At 40.5% G+C, this 26,289-nt stretch overlaps 1 protein-coding gene across 1 annotated transcript in view; it reads left to right on the top strand.

The window, feature by feature from the left end:
• Nucleotides 1–26,289, top strand: part of LOC128373221 (ankyrin-3-like) — a 93,483-nt gene that overhangs the window by 17,083 nt on the left and 50,111 nt on the right. The window contains exons 2-13 of the mRNA XM_053333514.1: nt 14,580–14,681; nt 14,981–15,079; nt 17,028–17,126; nt 17,952–18,050; nt 19,632–19,817; nt 20,324–20,347; nt 22,060–22,158; nt 23,814–23,912; nt 24,317–24,415; nt 24,984–25,181; nt 25,777–25,875; nt 26,104–26,202. Of these exons, the coding sequence (XP_053189489.1) occupies nt 14,580–14,681; nt 14,981–15,079; nt 17,028–17,126; nt 17,952–18,050; nt 19,632–19,817; nt 20,324–20,347; nt 22,060–22,158; nt 23,814–23,912; nt 24,317–24,415; nt 24,984–25,181; nt 25,777–25,875; nt 26,104–26,202 (1,302 nt within the window). The remainder of the gene's footprint in view (nt 1–14,579; nt 14,682–14,980; nt 15,080–17,027; nt 17,127–17,951; nt 18,051–19,631; nt 19,818–20,323; nt 20,348–22,059; nt 22,159–23,813; nt 23,913–24,316; nt 24,416–24,983; nt 25,182–25,776; nt 25,876–26,103; nt 26,203–26,289) is intronic.

Genomic DNA, 26,289 nt, shown 5'->3' with positions numbered 1-26,289 from the left:
TGAGAATGAGTAGAAACTGGAGATTTGGTGGTGAGAGAGGTGGAGGAAAAAAGAAGAAAGGAAGTAAGAGAGTGAGTGTGAAAAGTAATGGAGCTTGCTTTACATCCATCTTCCCCTCCCTCACAACCACTTGTTTTCCACTAGAAATTAATTTGAACCGGTTGAGGGAAGGAGAGGATTGACGATCATCAGTAATGGATGTCTGCAACTGATGAAGTGGTTTAATAATGCACCTTTGCATGCTGTTGTGAGAGAGACTTAGAGAGCCATTTCTCTTGTCACCTGCAGTACTATCAGCACAGAGGAAACAGTGGAAGATAGAGAGTAATTTCTCGGAGAAAGCACAATCTTCCTGTTCTTCTTGCTACTCTGGATCAGTGGCTGATCTAAAATTTTGGTGACAGAAAATAAAGCAAACCTGCTTACAAACCCTAATGGTAAAAGTCAGTCTTTTCACTTGAACTCAGACTGCTCAAGTAGGAGCATGTGTCTCTGCTTGGTAAAGAAAAGTCTAGTTATAGCAGTTCTGATGTTTTTAGCTATTTCTGGTAAAGCATTTTGAGTCTAGAGACTTAAATGAGAAGTTAGTAGCAGGGATGAAAGACAATCACTAGTTGCTGAGTTTTGGGATTGTGAAAAAGGCTTTGTTAATGTCAACTTTTGTAAGCCTTTGTCTTTGTTCTATGATGTCTATTCAATGCATCTCTTTCTTTGTCACATTTTACCCACGCACTCATTGAAATTCATAGAATAACATGTTAAACGTGTGTCTTCCTCTCATAGCAACACTCTCATACTACAACTCATCTCACTTTCAGCTCCTGCAGCTCGTGTGTGCTACCTGCTGTTCACACAAGAATGGCTCTTATTATTGGAAATTGTAATTTCAGTCCATTTACCGGCTAGTCATTTGCATTTTTATGTCCCATTACTGAATAACAAAGAGTGGGAGCCCACTCATAAGAAAATGTCTCTGTAAAGAACTGCCTCTCTGACACAAAAGGTGTTTTAAGATGGTTTATGGACTTGGCTTTAGTCATTATGTTGAGATGGCATCACCTCTTGCGTGGGAAATCATTTGACGCTGCTTGCATGCGTGTTGCACTGCTGTGTAATTGCAGTTGTAGAAAGAAAACCATTCATTAAGTAGTTATATTAAAGCAGCTATAATTACTATTTTTATATTAGCTATAGTTTGAATGACCATGTGTAATGTGAAAGTGGTTAGGCAGACTGACAAAGTTAGCAACTAACTAGTGATGATAGTGGAGCATTAAGCACCTAAAGGCGCAGATATTTCCCTAAGAAGTTGGTAGAGAGCAAAATTTGAGATAAAGGAAAGTAAATATTACACAGATTTTACCCAGTTAGACAGAAACATGACTCCAAATGATAATGCTGCTCTGTATCTTCTGTATGTGTAAATAGCCAACTGATCGCTAATGAGTTTGCCACATCAACTTAAAAACTTTTGTGTTCACAGCTTGATTCCACTGACCCCAAGCGGCACCAGTTATCTGGTGACCAAACTGTTGATTATTAGGTCTTCAAGACTTAATAATGAACAAGAGAAACAGGTGGATGCTGTAAGTCAATACTGTAAATCACATCTATAGTTATAAACCTTTTTTCATACACACTCAAATCCATCCTGCTGTAAAAAAAAATACAAGCTGCAGAGTCGTGACAGACATCACAGAGACGCCTGTGATGTTGTCATGCAGGAGACTGTCCACCAGAGTCCAGTGTTTGACTGTTGAACAGAGTCTGCTGCAGGTCAAACTGAGGCTAGAGGAGGAAGAGCAGACAAGGAGGAGGAGGAGGAAGAGGAAGAGGAGGAGGAGGAGGAGGAGGGGGGGGGGTGTCTCTGACATTGTGCCAGATTTAGCTAAACTCTGGTATGTTGTTTACTTTTCTTTGCTCTCTTGTTGCTGTTTGGCGATGAGCCCTGTCCCTCTGTTTCCTGACTCAGTCTTTGCCTCTCTGTAGCCATCTATGTGACTCCTTCTCTTCTTCTGTTTTCTGTTATCACACTTTCTTACTGTTTCTTGTGTGTATAACAGTGCTCTCTGCTCATTCTCTGACTCTTCTTAAATCCCACCACCTTGTCCTCTGTTCTTCTATCTCTCCCCCTCCTCTGTTTGTATTACACTGTCCCACCTTTGCTCCTCTGGGGCAGGTTTCCAGGTGACTTTTTGGCGGGACGGTTATTGATCCAGCATGGTGCACTAGTGTGTAGATTTCACCTGCACAGCTGACTAGTCAGTTGGAAGAAATCCAATGCGACTTTGAGGTTCTCCCCATGTCACTGTCAGCATTATTGTTCCTGGTCCTAGACAGCAGAGAGACAGGAGACTTCATGTATGTAGCAGCAGTAGTACAACATACTGTAGTATTACATATGGTTACATATGGTAATGTTGTAAATGATTTAAGTATTGCAGTCATACAGAATTAAATATTAGCATTACTACGTGTGGCTAAAACAAGCCCTTATTGGATTAAATCATTATTATTTTATCAAATTTTTATTTTATTTTCATTCAACATACATAGGATGAAAAATAATAAAGTATTTTAAAAATATATATATATATATATATAAAATTAAAAAAGAATCGAGCGACTAAAACAAACAACAATAACAAAAAGAGAAAAACAAAAACAAAAAACAGACTTGTGGAACAGTTAATTTTAGACCTATTGAGTGATTCAAAATGCTAAGTGAGGTAGATCAGATACACAACAGACCACAAGGATCAGAGTGAGCCCTTCAATGCTTAAGCCGTAGTGAAACCTGCCAACATTACACGTTTCTCACATTCAAAGTGCTGAAAGATCATTTAATAATAACACTGGTATGGTCACAGGCACTGTCTCCGATATGAGTGCCGTCAGCTCAGCGGCCACACCCTGCCAAAATCGAGCAACGGGGGGGCACTCCCACACTATGTGGAGGAAAGTGCCAGGGGTTTTTAATGTACACAGGGTGCATGAGGGATCATTGATAACTTTCATAAAATGTAGCTTACGAGGGATCAGGTAGGCCCTGTGTACAAAATTATAATGGATCTGCAGGTGGTCAGGATTTCAAGAGGCGAGTTTGATATTGACCCACACCTTGTCCCAATCAAAATCCTGATCTAGTCCGGGGACATCACCCCTCCATGTCCTGTCTACTGGGAGCGTTTTGTAGGAGGCTTCAAGCAAGTATAGGTATAGAGTTTTAGTAACGATCAACTCATGAAGTGGATGTGTAGGCAGTGGTTGCTGCATTGGATTTAATATTTATTCTATAAATATTTTACTCAGGTCGACATCAGAGGACTTTTCTTTGATAATGAATCAGACAAACATGTATGTCAGACAAACTAGGTGGTGGTGGTGCATGCTGACGTTTGTGTATTCACTTGCTGCTCTAGTTTCACCTGTTTTCTTTTTCAAGTTCTCCTCCTTTCTTTCTCCCTTCTACACTCTGTCTCTGCCTCCTCCACTCCGTCCCTCACTTCCTCTCCTTCACCCCTCCTTCCATAGCGGTTTCATGTCCCGGGTGACAGAAGGGAGCAGTGCCCTTGAGCGAGCTCCAGTCTGATATTTTACAGCTCCTCTGAGATGGCTGAGCTCGCCTATTGTGTTTGTGAAGCCACGTAAAGACAGCTAGCTCTGAGACGATTGGATTAGCCCAGAAGCCTTTGAATATATATGTACATCTGTTTTTTGGGGGGGCTCTTGGTTTTGACAAGCAAAATACGAATCTGGAACAAAGCACTAAACCTTACAGTGTTTTTGATTGGTGGCAGAATTCATTGCACATTTAGCAAAGTTGGTGAGAAATAGCCATGTTATTATACTTTCTACTATTCACTATTCAAAATTCCCATTCTAATGTTGCAGTACTGAAAACGTTTTGGTGGAGAATAAATCAATACATTGCAGTGTAAGATGTAATATTGACTTGGATTTAGTTATCGTAATATTGAGATATATCAAAAATCCTGTATTTTCCAGATTTTTATGGCTAATTTTAAAATCTTATTTGATCATCATATTCACATTACATGGATATATATTTTGTCAGTACCATCTTAATCTTAATTAATTATTCACATCTTTTAAATTAATTTAAAAACTGTTTCTCAAATGAATGTCTATAAAGTGTACTTTATAACCATTGTATTATAAAGGTACACATGCAGTATACCATATTGACCACCTCTTGGGCTGATAAACTTCCTACGGATATTATAGTGCTCAAAGTCTCAATCAAGCCCATAAATAAGGGCATAAATACAATGTAAAATAGCACAAAATCACCACCACATAATATTTAATTGCACTGTAATCTTTCTGGATGATTTACTGAGCTTTACTGTGTGTGTGACTGTTGATAGACACATAGGAATGACTGTGTGTGTGTGTGTGTGTGTGTGTGTGTGTGTGTGTGTGTGTGTGTGTGTGTGTGTGTGTGTGTGTGTGTGTGTGTGAGCACAACTGTGTCAAAAGAGATAATTTTCCATAAGTAGGCTTGACTCCCTTCCTCTTCTGTTGTAACCTCCCCCCTGTAGCCATGGTAACACTGCTGTTTCCAAGGAGGGCTGTTCACTGCAGTGTTAGCATGAAGGGCCTTGTGATCCACCAATCACATGTTCAACTCGTCTGGTCTGGTCCAGAGCATCTGTCACTCCCTCTGTCAGCTCTCATCTGCACACCTCTCTCTCCACCGTGTCGCTCTCCTTTTGAATTTCTCCGACTCTTGCTCAGGGTCTCTAACTCTCGTCGTCTGAAAGTTGATAGCACTGGAACATACCCGTGATCCAAGTGGTGCCATTCCTCTGGACGAGTGACAGAATGTGAATGCTGTGACTGTTTGTGTGTACGTGTAAATTCATGTGTGTGCGACGTTACGAGCAGCTCTGCCAGAACAGCAGCATTCCTGCTATAAATAACACTTATTGGTGTAATACTGATGAGATGTGCTTAGCATATATTAAAAAAATACCACAGACAGGAAGAGAGAGAGTGTGACCGTAGAGTGGCACGTCCCAAGGATTTTCCGTACGCTGGAAGTTAATGACCCCAGATTTTGTTTACTCACCTGTATCTGTGTATCTGTATCAGTGTTTTCCACTGAAGAAAAAAATACCCATTCAGCCCAGTATCCCAATAGGAATTACATTACCTTTGGATTCTGAATGGTTGTAAAGGTAGGGTGATGAATTGGCCTTGACCAGAATTTGCATCCCGTCAAAGAAAAGCAGTGGCTAATCTTTTCTTAACCTTAACTAAATTTGTCATCCTTAACCATATTTGCCTATAAACACGATGTTTCTCTAAACTTAATAATCAGTCAAGTCTGTTCATATTCTATAACTTTTTGTCAAAAAACCCATTTAAAACACCTCACTGAGTTGTCCATAAACTGTTAGACACACATCAATGAGCCACATTGCTGTACTAGGTGACATATTTTGTTATCATAATAAACAGTAGCACATTGCTAGCACACAAGATCCACAGCTGAAAATGGCTCCCAATAAACACACTTCACTTCTGTTTGAATAATGTTTGCTAAAAGCTATAGAAGCTGGCTATGTTAGGAAATGATCAAGCTTTTTCAAAATGACTATGTATACATTTGTGATTCGTTTTTAAAGATTTTCATCTTCAGTGGATACCAGTTGACTTGTAGCTGAGGTCATAGAGAGGATAAGGATACCAGAAAGTACAGACAGACAGTCTAACACATCATTGCTCTTGAGATTTGTTGACAATAAGAGAAACATAGAATAAAATCTTTTAAAAACTGTTGATATTAAGTGAAAAAAAAAACTGTTATTGAACGTAATGCAGATTTTTCAAAATCTAATATTAAAACACTGTCAGTATTTTTGTGTTTATATAGAACAAGAAACAAGGAAAGGTTTGGCAACGCTACACTGTCAGGGGTGGTCCTACAAGTAAACATGAGCAGATCGCATACTGTACCACCCACAAATATAATAACACAAGATCAAACATATAACATGGATACGGTAGTTATGCTGCATGGTACGCTTAACCTCAATAGTATTTTCCCTTCTGCTCACACAGATAATGATCAGATCCACCTTTTCCAGGAGAACAGTGAGTGTGCTCAGCTGCTATCTTCTTGTGCTGGGGCTCAGCTATGAGCAGGATTTGAGAGGAGAAATCAGTGGGGGTGAGCTTCTCATCCCCAGCTCCCGCTCAGCTGACTGCAGTGGGGCGTGTCTGCTGAGGGGTGAGAGGTAGGAGGACAGAGGGTGTCCCTAATACCAAAGGAAAAACCCCTAATCCCCTGTTAAAGTGTCCCCATTGACTGTTGGGGGAGGCCCCCACTGCTCCATTTGCCCCAAAATAGCGTCTGGTATTGTTGTTGTTCTCCGCAGTTATTGGACCCCCCCCCCCCCCCACACACACACACACACACACACACACACCCTCCTACACACAAACGCTCATTGATTCACTACTGCCAGCTCCCACGCACTGAGATCCCCCCCTGGTTGAGTCAGTGTAACCTGGTAGAGTTAACCAAGCCAGGACACACTGGCAACACACACACTCATAGTGGTCTTTGTTAGAGGGGAGAAAAAAGCTGATAAGCAGGATGACAATAAAGAGCCGCGCACTGGCAGAGGCTGAGGGAGGGAGGGAAAGAGGGAGAGTGAGCCACAGAGAGTGAGTGGGAGGGAAAGAGGGAGAGTGGGTGGGATAACAAGCGGGGGGGGGGGGGGGTGGTTGACATATCCCAGCCGAGTCATTTTAGCTAAAGTATTTGTTTCAGCTTCTATTTTCAGTTTGGCCCCTCTCCCCGTTTGACTCCCCAACCTTGGATATCAAAATCACACTGACACCCGTCCCGTCCCCACCCAACCGCCCCTCAGAGTAAATGAAGGTGAGGAAGAAAAGGAAGGAGGCAGAGAGGGAGGGAGAAGCCTCAGCTATTATGGTAAGTCAGAGTGCGCTTCCTGCACCCTCCCTTTTCGAAGGTGCTTTCTGGGGCATGGGGCCAGCTTCTGCGAGACAGCAGGGATTTACCCTTATAGACACATTAAAAAAAAGACGAGATAAACGAGACAGGGAGGGAGAGAGGCAGCAGAGGGGATTTGGCGTGTGTCCTTTTCTACAGCGTGAACAACTGCAAGAGGCTCGGTGCTTTGTTTACTCATCACTGGAGAGTTAGATAGACCCTCATATTCTCTTCTTCCCTCCCTACACACTTCTTTACACTCATCATCCCTCCACCTTATGTGCAGAGCATCGACCAGGCAGCAGAAGGAAATCTAATGTTCGGCATTTCTTGGTGTGCTTTGATTTTTTGATTTTTTTATTTTCCCACCAATGGTACCTCGCTGTTTCTGCCGAGTAGGATGGATGCACGTGAGGTTGAGATAAGGACAGACTGACTGAGTGACTGCATACATGACTGGTTGGTTACTTGACTGCTTGGCTGCTTGGCCACTCTGAGCTCAGGTTTCACTCCTCTTCATACAGAGGAGAGAAAGAAAGAGGGGAAAGAGTAAGGGAGAGAACATGGCTGTGGAAGAAGGTGCTGTCTTCCTGACACAAGTGAGTAGTGCTAACTTTTGCATTGATTCTCACAATTTCTGTTATATTTTTTAAATTTTAAAACATAGATTAGTGTTGTGATTTGGTATTAAGTTGAAAAAAAACAGAAGCATGGTTACTGACTCTCTCCAGGATTAATATTGTGAATCAGTGGCGTACCAAACTGCTGGAATGACCCGTATCATGCGTCATGACTGTTGTGTGTGTTTGTCCGAACATTAAGAGTCAGCTGATCGGCTACAACCAAATTAAGGAAATTCGGTGTTTAGACAGGTAGCTGCCCATGCACCTGCATTTCCAAAATGTACAGTGTGTCTTTAATGTTGTTAATGTTAATATGTATGTTGTATTACTGAGCAAATTGGATGCTTTTTCCTTTAAAAGGAATAGTTGTGGTATTTTCAGAAATATACTTTACACTCACTTTTGAGTACACTGATGACAGCAATACAACATGGTAATTCGTGAGCTTTTGAGGTGTTAGTAGGCAGACTTTTTTAACCCTTGGACAGAGCCAGTCTAAATGCTTCCTCCTCCTTCTATTTATCACCAGCTTCATATGTAACATACAAACATGAGAGTGGTATCAATCTTCTTATCTAACTCACAGCGAGACAGCAAATTCCTCAAAATGTCAAACTATTCCTTTAATATCAAAACCAGGCTGTGAGGAATTCATACACCAGTGTGTTAATCTCTTCACACACTGAAACACTCTCTGTCTACTAACATTTAACTCTGAAAGAAAGAGAAAGATGTGACAGAGGATATTGAATGGAAACACATTATGAACAGTATCAACGGGGAATGTATGAGGAACATTGAAGTCTTTTCAGAGGTGAAACACTTAATGGATCCAGAAAGTAATTTACTCTCTTTCATTCATTCATTTACTTCCTCCCTCACTCACACTGTTATTCACACTCACTCCTCCTGGTGGCCTTCAGCAAGCATGACCAACCAACCAACCACTTTTCTTGTTTTTTTTTTTTTTTTTGCAGTGTTTGTGAAAATATGCGGTGCTTTCCATTAACGCGAGTAGAAGGGAGGGATGTTTTAGAGTGGTGCTGGCCAAAAATAACAGCATACAGTATTATATTTACAGGCAGAAGGGCAGTGAAGCAGAGGTTGATGCACTGTGCATTGGGGATATCTGGGGAGGATTTAAAAGACAAAGAATCCAGTTGTAGGTAACCATTTAATGTGTGACAATAACTTTCTTCACCCCCTTTCCTCTCAAAGCTTTAGTAAGGATTTTCTGTTATGAGCATGTTGAGAGTGAAATGGGGCCATTAATTTATCAATAGCGTTGCTATATTTAGCCTTGAAAGAAATTGAGAGAAATTGGATGCGACGAGGGGCTAAGCAGGTTGGGGGATTGGAGAAGTTAGGCAATTTCGAGATGAGAGAAATTGGTTTTGTTGGTGGGTTGGTGGGGTGAAGGTCTTTGGCACTGGTGGGTGTTGTGGTCCGCCACTTGATGCCACTGGCTTTGTGCTGGTAGAGCTGTGGAGCCCTGTGTGTTTTGTGCTGTCAGGAGAGCAGGGGATAAAGTGAAACAATGCAGCCGCTGCTGGTTAGGCTCTCTGGTCTGGTCCGGTTCTAAGCTCGCTCAGTTCACCCTGACATCAACATACCCTGCATGTCTGTGTTTGTGGGTGCATGTTTTGCCTGCATGTGTTTTAAATAAACAACGTCCAAAAATGTTTGCATGCATTATACATGGCCGAATTGCAATATGCGGTGTGTTGGTGTGAGATTTTGTTGTGTTACATTCTCGGTGCAAAGTGCCAAACTGACATCACCAGAGTCTGGCGCCCAGGGGATATCAGTCTCTATACAACTAAATATCCTCTATCTATTGAGATAATCACTCGGATGATCTCATGAGGAGAAGACGTGCCAAGTACAAATCAGCAGAACTGAAAGCAAAAGCTTTGTGGCAAAAAAAAATTAGATGACTCTCCGTACTAAGAAAGATGGATGCAACAAAAATGTGAACACTCCCAAAAAAAACTGACTGCTCAGCTGCTATATGAGATCATGTCAGATGCTGTGCTCCAATTCCCTACTACATACTAACTGAATACAAGATGTACTATATACTACTCTCCATAGGATACTGTTTTCTGAGATAGACAAAAATCATGTGCACTGTGGAAATCAAACTACAGCTTTGGAATGACCCAAAGAGTAACCATCAATTTAATACATATATTTAGTTTTATAAAGATCTCTATATTGTATTCTATCATGTATTCTAAAGTTTTGCATCTATTTCTTTTGTCCAATTCATTGAGGGTCAAAGGTGTCCATCAAGCTCAAAATCAAGCAGTTTTTCCATGCATTTACTATTGTCCATTGTGATCATATTGAAAACCTTTGGATTATTATGCTTTTGGTGTTGGGACACTTTCACACAAGCATTAAAAATTAACAAGTTCCTCCAGAGTTGGCTATCATTGATACAGTAGAGCATAAGTAGTTAGTTACATTTCTTGTTCAATATTGCTGTTATAATGCTTATATTTGCTTGACTCGCCAGTACTTAGATTTAGACACTAATACTGTGGAAACATTACAGAGTTTGCCTTTTTTGATGCAGCTTTTAAATGTGTTTTTCATCTTCAAAGATTTTGATTGAAAATGAGAAACAGGAGTAATGTGATTCAACCTATATAATCTATGCAACACTAAGAGACGCTGTTAAGTTCAGTTTTTCCTCTCCCTTTTAAGGAGCATCTGCAGACACCAGTCAGTGACCAGAGGGCATTTTTAATTAGAACTGAGATGGTTAATTGTCGTTTTTACAGTGACTTACTCGGAAATTAGCTGCATTTTTGACTTTGTGAGACGTTAATTGGGGGTGATGCTATAACTCAGCTTTTCCAGCTATCACTTGTGTGTCAGATTTCTCTCTCGGCCTCTCTTTCTCTCATCCTCTTGCTTCTATCTAACATTAGATTAATGCTTTCCTTCAGGCTTAACCTAGTCTTTAATGGCCCCATTTTCTTTGAACCTCTGATCTGCAGAGGCTTAATGATATTTCTCTTACTAATCTCTTGCCCTGTCCTATATGTAATGCTTCATTCACAAAGACTTCAAGATACGTCATGTTGGACATAGATGGGATGAGGATGAAGGGTTAGACATGTTGGTCAATGGTTTTCACTGCAGGCATTAAGGGATAAACTGACGAGTGCATTGAATAGTGACTTATGGATGAAAACTACTCAATGGCTTAGACAGAGAAAGGAAAGAGAACTGTATAATATTGGTAATATTATAACAAAATGGAGACATTTAAACTTGTTAGACTATTTTTGGGATGTGTCTCTTTCTAAAGAGAGCACGTTTCTTTTGTGGGTATGTATAAGTGCGTCAACATTTAATTGAACCAGTACAAACCAACAAGTGGTCTTCACTTTTTTGGAATGAGGATTGGAAGACCACAGTATTACATATGATGTTTGACTTACATAATATTTGGTGTGTGTGTGTTTAAATCACTGAGAAATTGTCATAAAGGCTTCCTGTCCACAGCCGTGTAATCCTCACATTTCCGTGTCAGATGCCCACAAAAGCCTGAGAGTTGCGGGTCACACAGGCATGTGATACACACCATGGCACACACTTTTAGGACACATGCCAGTTATGTAAGAAACACTGACAACTGCTGGGATGTGTACCAGAATGCAGACGTGCACCCACACACATTCACACACACACACACACACACACGCTGCACTGATATTATATTATGTGAGGAGACATTGAATTTAATAACTGATAATAGAGCAAGGAATGGTGGTGGTGTTATGAGATCACATCCAAGTTGGAGTTGAGTATGAACTGGGCTTTCAGTCATTAAAGTAAAGTCTTGCTAAAAGTTCATTAAATGTATTCATAGAGCACATTTACAAACAACAAATGCTGGCCATAGTGCATAATACAGTTAGATAAATACAAGAACATGATACTAAATGTAAAGATGGCTAAGAAATTAAAATAAATTATGGTAGATTTTGCAACATCTTAAAAAAGAATGTCAAATGTCAAAAGTAAAAACATCAGAAGGAGAAGAACAACAAGACGGAAAAGTAGAAGAAGAAATGAGAGGATTTATGAGAATAAAGTTTTTGTGATTTTTCTGTCATTTAAATACTGTTATGATGTCAACCATGTTAGACAAATGGTCAAATATTTGTAGCCTTTGTGGCTGAAGTTGTTCGAAGAGTTGTCCACATCGTCCACTTACATATTTTGGATCGGATTCAGACTCAAACATGTACGGATGATTTGAGAGGTTTATGTTTCAAGAACAGAATGAGGACAAGAAGTGAAATCCTGCTACTACTAAAGCTTCCAAGAGCTGGACAATCAGGGCTAATCTGTTTCAGAGAGAGGCTAAACTGAGAGGCTGCATAAAGGGCCACTTTGTTGAACTGTAAATCATGCAAAGATATTTTAGTGGAGCCCCAGAATAAAAATTCCGACCTGGAAATGTGCATGATATGTCCCCTTTGAATATTCAAAAAGTGTGTGAAGGTTCTTTTGAGGAGAGGGACCCCATGGTCTTGCTCTGTTTATATTCCCTTGTTTCTATCATGCTTTCACATCAAGACAATATTGGGTTATTTTCTGCACAGCACCGTTTGTAAACAATAGTCACCATGAGTCATGTTGATACCATGTGACATGTAGCCATAATGTAGCGGATGGACAAAGTATCATAGAAGAAATAGCAAGGAGTGAATTTCAGCAGCAGTGTTGAGGAAGTACGCTGTGCTAAACACGGAATCAGTGAAGCATGTCTACAGGCTGAGTTACAAGGTGTTTCTTACAGGTCATCATAAAGGACACTGATTCTTCGTGTCCATGTCAATGACTAACAAGTAGAAGATCTCAGTCTGCGCCTATAGGGACTTTTGTGAATGCTATTATGTTGGATTATGATATAGAATTACAGTTAATCATACACTATATTTAAAAGTGTGTTTCTAGATTTCAATATATTTTTGATTTGTCTAGTTAGTAGTCAGTTTATCGCAGTTGAAATTAAACATTTGTGTCTTCTCATCCAGAATAACAGAAATACAACACAGTCTACTATACAAGCAAAGATATTCTGTTCATTTGCATATTCACACTACTTTTTGTAGTAAGGCAACAGCAGATCAGATTCAGGCCAACGTTTTGGAGTTTTATGAGGTCTGTTTCACTGTACAGTGCAGCCTTGCCAATATTAATGATCTTTTTGCAGCTGGTGCCAGAGACTATCACTTGATTGCTTACAGTATCCTCTGATCAGGAATCTCTTTCACAAAGTAGCTGCGTCTCTTCAAAGCTTTTACACATTTATAATGTTACTTTGTCTGTTTATGGTACATGTTGCTTTATTTATGTAGCTGTTCTTGACCCATGTCTCATTTTTTTGTAGTTCAATGATCATGCTGGTTCAGGCTCTGTGCCAGTGACACAGTCAGGACTTTTCTTAAGTTCCCACTGGAACAGAAATATCATTAGTGGTTCATTGCTATCAAACAGTCCTTTGGGGGTTGGTGGTATTGAAAAAGGAGGAAGACATTTCTAGATATAGGCTGATTAGCTGCAGAGATACGAGCTTTAGCTTAATGGTCTCACATAATCAGGAAATGACTTGGTTTCCAGTTAACACTGCCTCATCTGCTTTTATTTGGTTTGTCCACACATGCGTGCATGTACACACACAGACAATCTAATGCTGGATGTCTTTGTTCACTTACATTTTGGCTTTGGGTCATATCCCTCCATGTTCATCAGAGTTATTTCTGGAAGAGCATGGTGGTGGGGGAGGTGGAGAGTACAGTGTTGGATAACCGCATGTACCGTTTGGCCCTACTGAGTTTATCCTAAGTGTCTCTGGACGCAAGGCTAAATATAGCAGGTCTGGGCTTTTGATAATTCAGGGGAATTTGGCTTTTGAGCCTCTATTATGAAGCAGCATATCAAGCTTCCCTCGCTCCTGCTTTCAGCAGCTCCAGAGCTGAGTTTTACAAAATGCTGTGTGCGTGGCTACTGTGAAGATGGGTGACAAAATGTGCAGAGTTTGCTGTGTGTCACTTTATGTCAAACACAATGTCGCAAGAGCCAACATGAACACAGAAAAGAAACTCAACCCCTTCCTGTTCTTCTTTCTTTCAGTTTTCTCCATCTCTCTTTCTTTGTCTACTCTCATCCGTCTTTCGATCTCCACCCCCTCCCTCTCTCTTCCTCTCTCACACACACACACACACACACACACACACACATACACACATATGCACACCACATTTGTTATAGGGTTAAAAACATGCTTGCCTCATCATTTTATTTTGGTGTGCAAAGCCCTATTTCTGTAAAGGACAGCCTAGCAGAATAGAGGATGCTGTGCTTCTTGTCACACGGCGACACAGACTCTCAACTGTTTTACTGGTGGATACAGAGAAGATCTCCGTGGCAGCTGTGAGGATCACTCGGTCCTTGAACTTTCTACCTTTGGGAATCAGAGACATTTGGATTTGATAAAGCTTAGAATCCTTTGGGATGTGATGGATGACGGAGGATGACGTGAATTGTTGGGCTGATACAGTATGCTGAGACTCTGTTGTCTTTCTCATGGATTCACTTGCTGAGATGTTTTTGTTATTTATTCTGTCTTGCTTTGAGCCACTGACGGACCTTTAAAACATGGATTTTAATGGGACAATGGATCTATTTTGTGTATGGATACTGGCTTTGTTTTTTCCTTTGTTGAGATGTTTTGTGGATGTCTGAGAAATGATGACAGAGTTCTACCTGGTACAGTAAAATTCTGGCATTTGTATGTGCTTTTTACTTGTATCTGTTCTCCTGCGTGCATAATTGTAACAGTTTGATAATTTGTTGAATAGGCTTGTTGCTAGTGCCTGACCTGATCTACTCCTCCCCACCCCCCACACCCCCGTCTCTCTTCTCTCTCCTCTCTCCAGTCTGACAGTAATGCCAGTTACCTACGAGCGGCCCGGGCAGGGAACCTCGAAAAGGTTCTTGACTACCTCAAGACTGGGGTTGAGATTGACATTTGCAATCAGGTGAGTTGTAGGAGTTGTTGTTGGAGTTTGTGCTGCTTGATAAGAAAAAAGAACTTAAATGTATGCTTTCTTCTACAACTTCTACTTTTTTTTCTACATGAACACCCTCATGTCATTATGCTGCATCGGCCAAACTGCAAATTGATGGCAATTGATCTAAATGGCTCTAACTGGACAATCAGGATCAGCCTCTGGAAGAAATATGATACGATTTGAAGCCATCCAATTAACAAGATTATTTCATAGTGTATCACTGTGAATGAGCCACTCTAATTCAGATGTGTATGTTTCTCTCTCAGAATGGTCTAAATGCTCTCCATCTAGCCTCCAAAGAGGGGCATGTGGAGGTTGTTGCTGAGCTGCTGAAGCTTGGAGCTACTGTGGATGCAGCCACAAAGGTAAGGCCCACCCCCATCACCTATTGCAGCTCAGCTGATGTTACAGAGGACTATATTTGGATCCAGCACAAATTCTGGCTGCAGTGTGGGATTAAACCACATGCAGCTACAGTACAACTACTGTAAGTGCACTGGCTTCAATAGGGTTTCATATTGGATAAATATGTAATGATCCATGTGGGGATTGCTGCTGGAGTGCTGCAAAGGAAAATTTAAATATATAACAGAATTAAGCAGAAGGAGTAAAGTAGAATATACAGACAATTTCAATATTAAATTCATAAACTGGAAATGTGTGAAATAAAGTAGTGGCAGTAATAGTGTTATATTTTATGTCCTGAACAATGTGATATCATGTAATGCATCAGGGGAGGGTCCCTCCCTTTGCAGCCTCTTTCCTCATATGCTCAAAGGAGTTGAGAGGGAGAACCATTGAAAAAATTATCCAGATCGTAGCTGGAAGGCTCACATTCAGTCGTCTGGTTCAGACTCTTTGCCACAGGCCGCATGCCTAATGCTGACATAAACACAGGACACAATGAAATATTCAAGATCAAGGAGAAAATCTCCCCAATTAAAGACTCTCAATTGTGACCCTGAGGACGGTGAGGGATTAGTTTAAGATCTTGGGAATTCATTGCCTGTGCCCTAACGCCTATCAATTGCTATTTTATGCAGCCGATAGAGACAATCAAGGAGGCAGTGCTATCGAGGATAACTAGATTCAGTAAAACAGTGTTTAGTTAGGCTGTGTGGGTGTTTGATCCTAGAGTTAATTGTGTATCTGTCCCCCTAATGTTGCACTACTCTTATGTGAAAGTTAAACAAGGCCTTGTCCTCGCCTCATTAGCTTCCAACAGCTCTAAAACAAATGCTAGACTTGTGAAGTTTACAATGTTGAGACTGTCAAAGACATGATGATTTAGCTCTGCTGTGATGCTGGGGCCTGTAGTTTTTTGAGTGAAGCTTTTACTGTTCAATTTGAAAGAATATAATATTATTTTACCTAAATCTTTTAGGCTGTAATATTGTCATCATTCAAGATGTCCAAGGCCAAGTAGTGCAGGGGGCCGTAGTCAGCATCTCTTCAACATTGTGCTGTGTAGCCAACCTCTCACAGAAATGACAAAAGACATGAATCAGTTCTTCTCTGAAACTTGTCAGGTTTACCTAGGTAGTGAGTGTATATTGCAAATTTTGCATTGGATTACACTACATTGCGTTAATGTTCATGACATTGTGTCCACTTTTGTAGAGGTATACGTTTCTATATCTGTATTTTCTACCATTTACTATAAATGTCCCTGAAAAGTAGCATTTTACAAAGAAAGAAGAATGCACGAAAGTTACTGTGAGAACAAGGAAGGAGGAGTATAACATTAAACATTACCGATGAGAGCCTGTCAACTGTGTCAAAGTAACAATATTTAGATTTATGGTTCAGATCATTAACTAATAGAGGAGCAGGATCAACTGCTTTTGTGCTCCCTGGCTATCATTAGCTACATTTTGTACTAAACGGTCTTGTCTGTCTTTTTATTAATCTGCCTTGCGCCTGCTACTGTATATAATACATATGACGATCAGTATTGTGCAACAGCACACGGCCAGGAGGCATGCTTGGGGGTCGACTCTGCTTTCACAAGGACCTGCACAGGTTCATAAAAAGCCTCCTGTAGTTTTATTTATGTCCGAGGCACAGTGGGAGCTCATTAATGTGTGGGACATAGGGCATCGGAAGTGACACATTGTTGGCAGTGCAGGCAGAGGGGGGGGGTGCCAGGGCTGGAACACCAGTGGTATGGTTGGTGTGAGGGGATTCAGTAAGACACATGGATACTGTAATGGATATATATACAGACTTTGGTAACCTGCGAGACGGTCACACACACAGGACAGGTGGAGCAGAGCTTAACACACATTCCTGTCGTTGTTCCATGTAATCCAGAAAGGAAACACTGCTCTGCACATATCTTCGCTGGCTGGCCAAACGGAAGTCGTCAAGGAGCTGGTTACTAATGCAGCCAATGTCAACGCACAATCTCAGGTGGGATATATACACGACACACACATAATGTCAGTGAGCGAGGTCATGGAGGAGACATGTTGGACCTGAAACAACTTCAATTTACTTACACTGCTGTGATGAGAAGCGTACATCACAGCAGATGACACTTTATCATCAAGTCACTGACATTGAGGGAATCACTCAGTGGAGAGATTCTCACTCACAGAATCTGGCCTCGTGCCAACTAGGCCTTGGCCTCTCAAGGAAACTGCTTTCCTCGTATTTTACATTTAACTCTATCAGATCAAGGTGAGAAGGGGGATTTCACAAACCTTCTTTCCCTCTGATCTTGTCAAACTCTTAAACAACCAGTGAAGATGTACCTAACCAAAGTTAGTATGTCAATGAGATCTTTGTATATTGTCAATAACAAGTTAATAACTCAATTGATATAATTTAATGTATTCAAACACACTCAAAGTACTTTTTCAAGAGCTGGAACACAAAACAAACTGAAGGCAAAAACTGAGACATTATTTCATTGTGTAGTCATCATTATTTCAAGCATGCTGAGACAATTTCAGGATATTTTTATGATGTTGTTTATGTACACAAAAGACAAAAAAAGCCTGCAGTTCTATGATAATTAAAAACACACCCAAACCCAAATCTTAGTCTTTTTATCATGTGGTTTCATTTTATTCCTCATTGTTGTTGTTGTGGGGATTTCTGAAAGGCTGCTTGTTGAGCTGGTTTAAAGTAAACATTTTAGATCTGCCAACAAACCACTGTGTATAACATGTTTCACAATTTAAAGTGTAAGTGTCTAGCCTGTTATAACTTTATGTGTGTTTGTATGTGCAGAATGGCTTCACCCCTCTGTACATGGCAGCCCAGGAAAATCACCTGGAGGTGGTACGGTTCCTTCTGGAGAACAGTGCAAGCCAGAGTATGGCCACTGAGGTACTGTGCATCAGTGTGTGTGTTTTTGTTATTGTGGTTTGTGTGTGTGTGTGTGTGTGTGTGTGTGTGTGTGTGTGTGTACGTGTGTGTGTGTGTGTGTGTGTGTGTGTGCGCACACACTCATATGTGTATGTGTGCCAGTCCTGCATTCCATCTCTCTGTAGTCGTACTGTTGTGTCTCCATGCATTTTTATGTGTGGTCTTTACATCTGTTGTACTAACCACCTCCGTCTCCTTCTCTGTTTCCTTCCCCTCCACCTTTGAGCATCCTAACCCCGCCACTCGCTCTACATCTGTCAATATCTTATTTTCCATCTTTCTGTCCTCTTTACTCTCTTTACTCTTTACTTTCCTGTCTCTGTCTTCGTCTCATCCTGTCTGTCTCACATTTTCCCCATCTTTCCACCCTCCTCCCCCTCTGCCTCGCCCCTTCTTCCTCTCCTCCCTTCCCCCCCCCCCATCTCTTCGTGAGGGACTAGGCAGAGCTTCATTGATTGGTAGTGCACGGTGGTGGAGGCAGAGTGACCTTGAGTGGGTCACTGATGAGGTCCGCTGCACTTGCTGCCTCTCCTCCATGGCTGCTGCCACTGTTACTGCTCTGATTTACGTTGCTCAGCTTGTGGAAACCATACACACACGCACATACTTATCAGTCACCACACGTATACACACACAAGCACGTGCACATATGGAGATAAATAGCTGATGGGGCTAATGGGATACCCAGGAAGTCTACAATCCACCGGTTAACATCTATGGGCTACATCGTAGAACACAGGATGCCCTTCAGGACACGCATACACATAAAATATGTTTGCACACACACACACGCACACACACATACACACACACACACACACACACACATACACACATGGATCCAGTACTTGTGTGAACATGATATATGAATGCAGGCACATATGCATGTATACCTCTGCGCATACACATATTGAGGCATGCAGTATGCAGAAAAGCATGTTATTATGCAACATACTGTAAGAGCAATGTGTGTGGGAGATAGATGTGTTTTTTCAACCACATCCACTCATTATATAACCTACAGTAGAGATCTATATGTAGGAGGCTTGGAAATGTACAATAACCTCCTTATCTGTTTGACACATTAAGTTATGATGTACAAAATGTAATCTCTGACTTGTTATCCTCAAAAACAAAACGTTTGTAGTTTAACATGGAGCCATAATACTTCCCCTCAGTTTAGCTTTTTTAGTGACATTTATGAATATTTATGCAAAACCAAATCACATATTCAAGTTTTAGCAAATTCCCAGACTAAAGTACCCTTTGCACTATAAAACAAATTTGTCCATAAAACAAAACAAAGCCTGATTTCATTGTATCATTATCTCTTTAAAACTTCCTCAGGATTAAGGGCTCTTGCATTGCTTGCCTCTATGTCTGAAGATAAATATTAATTCAGAAAAGTGTAATACTGCATACTCTCTCTGTAACCTGCTGTTAACCTTCACATATCATCACTACCATCCCTTATCGTTTCCGTCACCAGTAGTGCATTCGGCATCAGTCCCACTGACTTCCTCTCTTTCTCCTCACATGCAGGATGGGTTCACCCCTTTGGCGGTGGCCCTCCAGCAGGGCCATGACCAGGTGGTCTCCTTGCTATTGGAGAACGATACAAAGGGCAAGGTACGACTGCCTGCCCTGCACATCGCTGCCCGCAAGGATGACACCAAGGCCGCGGCCCTGCTCCTGCAGAACGACCACAATGCAGACGTTGAGTCCAAGGTGAGCAAAGACAGTAGTGGTGGATTGCTAGACAGGTTGTTTCTTTCATTCTTGATTCCTTTAGTTGTGTTTCTTTCAGATTTTTGTTCCTTACTACCTCTTTCTCTCTCTTTTTTCTTGGTTGAATTTATTTTTGACTCACTTTTTGGCAGACAGGGGAAAGGAGCAGAAGTACATTTTTGTTTTTATGCAAATTTGTATATGTTAAATTACACTGTTGAACATACATTTTATAAAAACGTGTAACCTTCAGGATGACAGGTGTGACTGAGATTTGGATGTACAATCATGCTGGAAGATTTTAGTTTGAGAAATAACTTTCTCAAAATTAAAATCTCCTTAAATAACAACGCTTACTTTGAGTGCAGAACATTTTTTCCCTTTAATTATTTCATACTGAGCTCCTTATCCCTTCTTTCTGCTTCTCCACTTCATGTCAGTGGAAGCCCTTTTCTGTTGTTTGCTCACTAACTGCCCATTTTCTCCTCTCTTGGCTGACTTTGTAGATGATGGTGAATAGAACAACAGAGGTACACCTCTACTCTGTACATTACTTAGTCTCTCCATCGCAGCTCATAACAGTCTGAAAGATACAACCCCAAACACTTCAGTGCCCCTGATTTAACACAGTAGTGTTTCTGCAGCCCTTTGTCATATCCCCTTTTCCATTTTAACTCAGTCTCGTCTTCCTCCTGTTCATTGCTTCATTCATGTAGCAGATATCTTTAGTCTTAGAGAAAGTCAGAGTTATAGCGCATGATTCACTAATGCTGATTTAGTAGGTCTTGAAGCTGGAGGCTTGGGTATCCAGACTGTCCATTTTAATGGTTTCATGGTGCCTAAAGTTTAAGCTTTGGCTGTTATTTCTTGCAAATTATCTTTGAATAACTGTTGTCTTAATGTGTTCTGACAAAATCAATCCATGAAACTGATTAACGTGATAACCAGTGTTAGCATGAAAAGTGGTTATCATCCATTGAAAAGTAGTGGTTTGTCCATAAACGTGCATGGCAACAGATTCTCCATCAAGCTGTAAAGGAACCCAGCCTTACAGCAACAGACAGCTGGTCTAATTAGTTGACTAGTTGACCCTTTATTCATTCTTGGTGGTTCTAATCCTCAACCCCTTGCACCTCAAGCATTTTCATGGGACCAAACGCACACACTACCTAAACACTGCTTCTATGGTTATAAAGGCCCCTTCATCACATCATAGCCAGGCGGCCACCTTCTGCGTTTGCCTGTTTTGGTTGGCATTGTTTCTGGCTTTGGCAGGCTGACTATATAACTGCTACGATTTATCCAAAAATGGATTTGTTGATCCAAGGCTCGTGCATCATGCTAAACAAATTGGTTTATCAGTGGATGTTAGATGGAAGAAAGTTACTGCAGATTTGATAAAAGAAACAAGAACAAGATTAACCTATTCTTAGGCCATCAAAGTGTCAGGTTTAAAATGAGTTTTCTAATGTGATTATGTAATAAATGTTCACAGCTGTAGTGTTTTTGGTCCGGATGTTTGAGACATCAGATATCATCACAGTGGATACACGTCTGAGACACCTGCTCACCAATGGATTATTAATTATTTGAAACTGAGATTCAAATTATTAGCCAGCCTAATGCGGGATTCAATCACTTATTGGATAAGACCTTTTCCAGTGTCCTGCTGCTTTGACAGCTGTTGCTCACTAAGCCAGGGTTTTTTGCCAGGACATGACTCTCATTCATGATGTTCACCAACGGACATTAGGTTCATTTTCAGGACAATTTTAGCACAGCAAATTGATCAAAATGTTGTCAACCAGATGACTTAGATTTACTATAATTATCTTTGAACAGTAGGCCTATCTGCCAAACTCACACAACATTGTAAACAATGCATGAGTTTGATAGATAAATTAGTTATATTTCAGAGCACATAGAAGCTCATATGGTATACTGAATTTAGTACCCTCTAGTTGTCAGCATACCATTGGCCCCATGTTTGATGCTTCAATAAAAAGACATTTTCTGCCCGTGTGAGAAAAGTCAGGTGTTTGTGTAACAGTTTATAGCTGAGTATGTCCTAGTTTAATTGAGTGTGATTGTATGTTGGCTATAGGCCTTTTGTAGTCCGCTACAAAACTCAAGGTCTGTGTTGACTTTTTCAACTTTGGTGTGTTTCACAATTTTTAATATGATGTGTGTGCTTGTTTGTGTGTTTTCATGTGTGTGCTGTACGGCTTTCTCCAATCCTCAGAGTGGTTTCACCCCGCTCCATATCGCAGCTCACTATGGCAACATTAACGTGGCCACACTGCTGCTAAACAGAGGGGCTGCTGTGGACTTCATGGCGCGGGTGAGTTTATGCTGTCCTCTGCTGTCTGGGAGGGGTATTACTAACACTGAAGGTAAACAGTATGAAAGGTGTACTAACCAAATAGGTTGAGACGGTATAGTTTACCAGCCTTTTTATTTAGCAATACTTTGTATTTAATTAACTCCTTCATGTTAGACTGCGAATGAAAGTCATTAATGAACGCTACCTTATTCTACAGTTTGCATACATGTTGAGTGCTTCAGAAAAGGAGCATCATCTAAAGACACAGCATGTAAAACATGGGATATGCTGCAGGGTTTATTAGTAGACTTGGCATCAAGAGGTGAAGGCACATATGCTACTTCTACTACAAGAGAGAAAACACTGTGAAACCAAAACCACCCAACGTGAACTGTAATAATGACTTGTTGAGTTCTCTCTCTTGTTTTTCTTTTATATCTTAAGGGACTTTTAAACATGAGCAAATATTAGCACACAGTAAAAGACCAACATCTTGCATACTTCTTTTCTAGTACACTATACATTGAAAAAAAAGAAAAAGAAATCAAGCAGCACATTTCATGGAGATGAACCAGAATCTAGTCTCTACCCTTAAATATATAAGAATTGAGAAAATATCTCTTTCAAATGCAGAAGGAGATTTTGAGATTTTCTGGATTAGGGTGAAAAGAGGAATGAGAAAGTACACTTATTTATATGATGACTATATTTGTTCTAAATTTAATTTAATTCTTTTCTGAGAAGAATGGAAAGTTTAATTATAGAATAGATGTTTTAAGGTCAACCACTTATTTACTGATACTGTGTTTTAAAATATAAACAAGGTTGAAGGAATACAGAATTTGCTGTTTGTATATAAGGAAACTAAAAACCTCAGAGGTCACTCTGGTGAAGGCAAGATGCCAAAAACATTTGGAGAATACTGGAGAAGAGTCGTGAGACCTGTTTTCATGTTGATGGACTCACATTGAAGCTCATATTGGTCTACACCTCGCTGTGGGTGCACTTTTAAAGTTACACACTGTAAACAATGCCAAATAGCAAGGGGCATCATTATACTTCATTTAAATAATCAAATTCTCTACTGTCCATTAAATAAAGTAAACAGCAGTGTGTTTGTCACATGAGCTGACCCTCCTCTCAGTGTTCAGCACTCTTACTTAACGGTTGATATAATAAGCAGAGTAGCATTCATTGACTGAATTACCTATTATAATCCAAGAGAGCCTGCCTTTGAAAATGTGTTTGTTGTCACATTAGACATTAGCTAATCAGAGTCAACAGTGGTCCATAATTATATCAGCTAGTGTCTGAGTGTGGATGCTAGTACTGCTTTTTGACACTGATTACATGTTGGGTCCAGAGTGTCAAGCTACATAAGTGGAGGAACTGTAAACAATGAAGCGGTTTTACCCCTGTTGCCTGCGTAATAATTAAAGACTATGCACGCATAACGAGGAGTACTGTAGGGTTTTCATTAGAGCTGTGAAAATATTATTTAAAGCATTACAATCTATTTACAGCCCACAAGATTATATGTTCCAATATATCCAATTAAATACTTCAATTTAATTAGAGTGGATGACTATTACATTTGCTTTTGTGCAAATAATAAACTATTAGATTTATTTTTATGGTTGAATTATAACACAAATGTCCTTTTTTTTGTTCAGAATGACATCACACCGCTTCATGTGGCGTCAAAAAGGGGCAACAGCAACATGGTCAAGTTGCTGCTGGACAGAGGGTCCAAAATTGACGCCAAGACCAAGGTGAGAACCCATTTCTCATGAGAGCAATAAGAAACACTCAAACATGAGGCGCATGACACTGAAGGAAATTCTCTGTAGGTCTAATTCCCATTTGTAGTTTTTAGAAAAATCAGCTGCTGAAGTGCATCAAGATTATCAGTTCTTAACTTTCAATATGGAATAAATGATCAAACACAAGCCATGTCAGATGTGTATATTCTTCACTCATTTTGTTTCCATAAGGTAACTACACTCATCAGTTCTTTAGCCAAAATTATAACCTTTAACTTTTTATTGTAAGAAAATAGATTTATTCATGAATTGCTGAATGAGCCAACGACAATTTCCCACTTTAGGGAACAATAAAGTTGTATATTCTATTTTATTTTATTTTATCCTAACGCTGTTGTTCTCTTCTTCTCTAGGACGGTCTGACACCTCTTCACTGTGGGGCGAGGAGTGGTCACGAGCAGGTGGTAGAAATCCTTCTAGACCGAGGAGCTCCTTTCCTGTCCAAGACCAAGGTAGCTACTGGGATGCTTAATTCAGGAGATGCTGCTTAACTTAGAATGTGAAAGGACAGATCACAAACACTTTGCCACTGGCAGTAATAGAATAGACTTAAATACAATAGAATAGGTTACCTAGTGTATACACTCTGTAACACTATAATAAACACAGCTGTTTGTATAAATTACTGTTAAAATCAGTTATCCAGTCAGATAGCAGGTCTGTTGTTGTTGCTGTAGTGTTGTCGCATTGTCTCCATAACATCTGTGCGACCTCTCCAGAACAGCCTGTCTCCGCTGCGTAGCCCTACAGTTTGACCGCGCAGGACGACCAGTGTAACAAAATAGACATTGTTGTAATGGCCTCGTTATAACAATGCTTCTGTAACCTTCTCAGCAACTTCCTTCACAGTCTTTCTGTGCAGCACTCAGCCACGCCCTAACTTACTGTGTCTGTCTGTCCATCTGTCTATGTGTCCGTCTGCGTGTGTTTGTCTCTCTCTTTGTCTCGCTCTCTGTCTGCCCCTCTCTTTCTCTCCCCCTCTCTCTCTCTCTTTCTTTCCCTCTCTTTCCACCACTGTAGAACGGCCTATCACCGCTCCACATGGCCACTCAGGGGGACCACCTTAACTGTGTCCAGCTCCTGCTCCAGCATGACGTGCCGGTTGACGACGTCACCAACGACTACCTGACGGCGCTGCACGTTGCTGCTCACTGCGGTCACTACAAGGTGGCCAAGCTCATTGTGGACAAGAAGGCCAATCCGAACGCCAAGGCCCTGGTAGGAATCTGAAGGGGTGGAAAGAGTGAAAGAGTGGGACTGAAAGTAGAAAGTCAAAGGGTCATATGGGAGCAGATTCTGGACCAATAGTGACATTTTTGGGAAGAACCCACGGAAAGACAGTATTTTTCTGAATAAAAGTGTTCAGTGTGTTTGTAAAGAATAATGGATCAATAATTACGATTTATAAGAGAGAGCTTTTATCATACACTGTAAATGGTGTAAAATGATTAATCCAATAGCCTATTACTGCACTGATACAGTCAGCAATGGAAGAAGTATTCAAATCCTGTACTTGAGAAAAAGTACCAATACAACGATGTAAAAATACTCAATAACAAAAACAAAAGGGATACAAAAGGAATTTTCTAAGAATCAAGATTTGAGGAGGAGGAGTAAAAGAATTGAGAAAGAAAGGGTTTCCTCCTTGCCCCTGTGGTTTGCAACTGTCATTTTCTTTACCATTCATTTATTTCCTGGCAAATTATTTATCTCCCCTTATCAGCCTAATAAGAAGAGTCACACAGTTATTCTTGGTTTTTCGCTGTGGCTTAAACTGATTTTTTTCCCCTTCTTCTTTTCTGTCTGAATGCAGAACGGTTTCACCCCACTACACATCGCCTGCAAGAAGAACAGAGTCAAAGTGATGGAGCTGTTGCTAAAACACGGAGCTTCTATCCAGGCTGTCACTGAGGTACTACAGTATAATGGACCACAGTTTATTCTGCTCTGCTTGACTTTTCCTTTTAGCACTTGGTACCAGAAGTGGTTCCTATATATCCAAGTGACTTCTAACTATTCAAAGCTATACCAATTAAAACAGTCCAGCTTGCCTTTTAATAGGGCTTTGTCTTAATGCTACTTCTAAATAAAGAGAGTAAAGTGACATGTTTTGATAATGACCATATCTCTTCCTCTACAGTCTGGCCTGACACCCATCCATGTGGCAGCGTTCATGGGCCATGAGAACATTGTCCATTCACTGACACACCACGGTGCATCACCTAACACCACCAATGTGGTGAGTGAATAAATTATTTTTCAGATTCAGATTTAATGATGCACTGTTAGATTCCAAGTTAATGGATACACATTTTTAAGTAATATC

This window comes from Scomber japonicus, chromosome 14 (genome assembly GCF_027409825.1).
Source record: "Scomber japonicus isolate fScoJap1 chromosome 14, fScoJap1.pri, whole genome shotgun sequence".
NCBI classification, from domain to species: Eukaryota; Metazoa; Chordata; class Actinopteri; order Scombriformes; family Scombridae; genus Scomber; species Scomber japonicus.
This window is presented reverse-complemented; position numbering and strand designations above follow the sequence as displayed.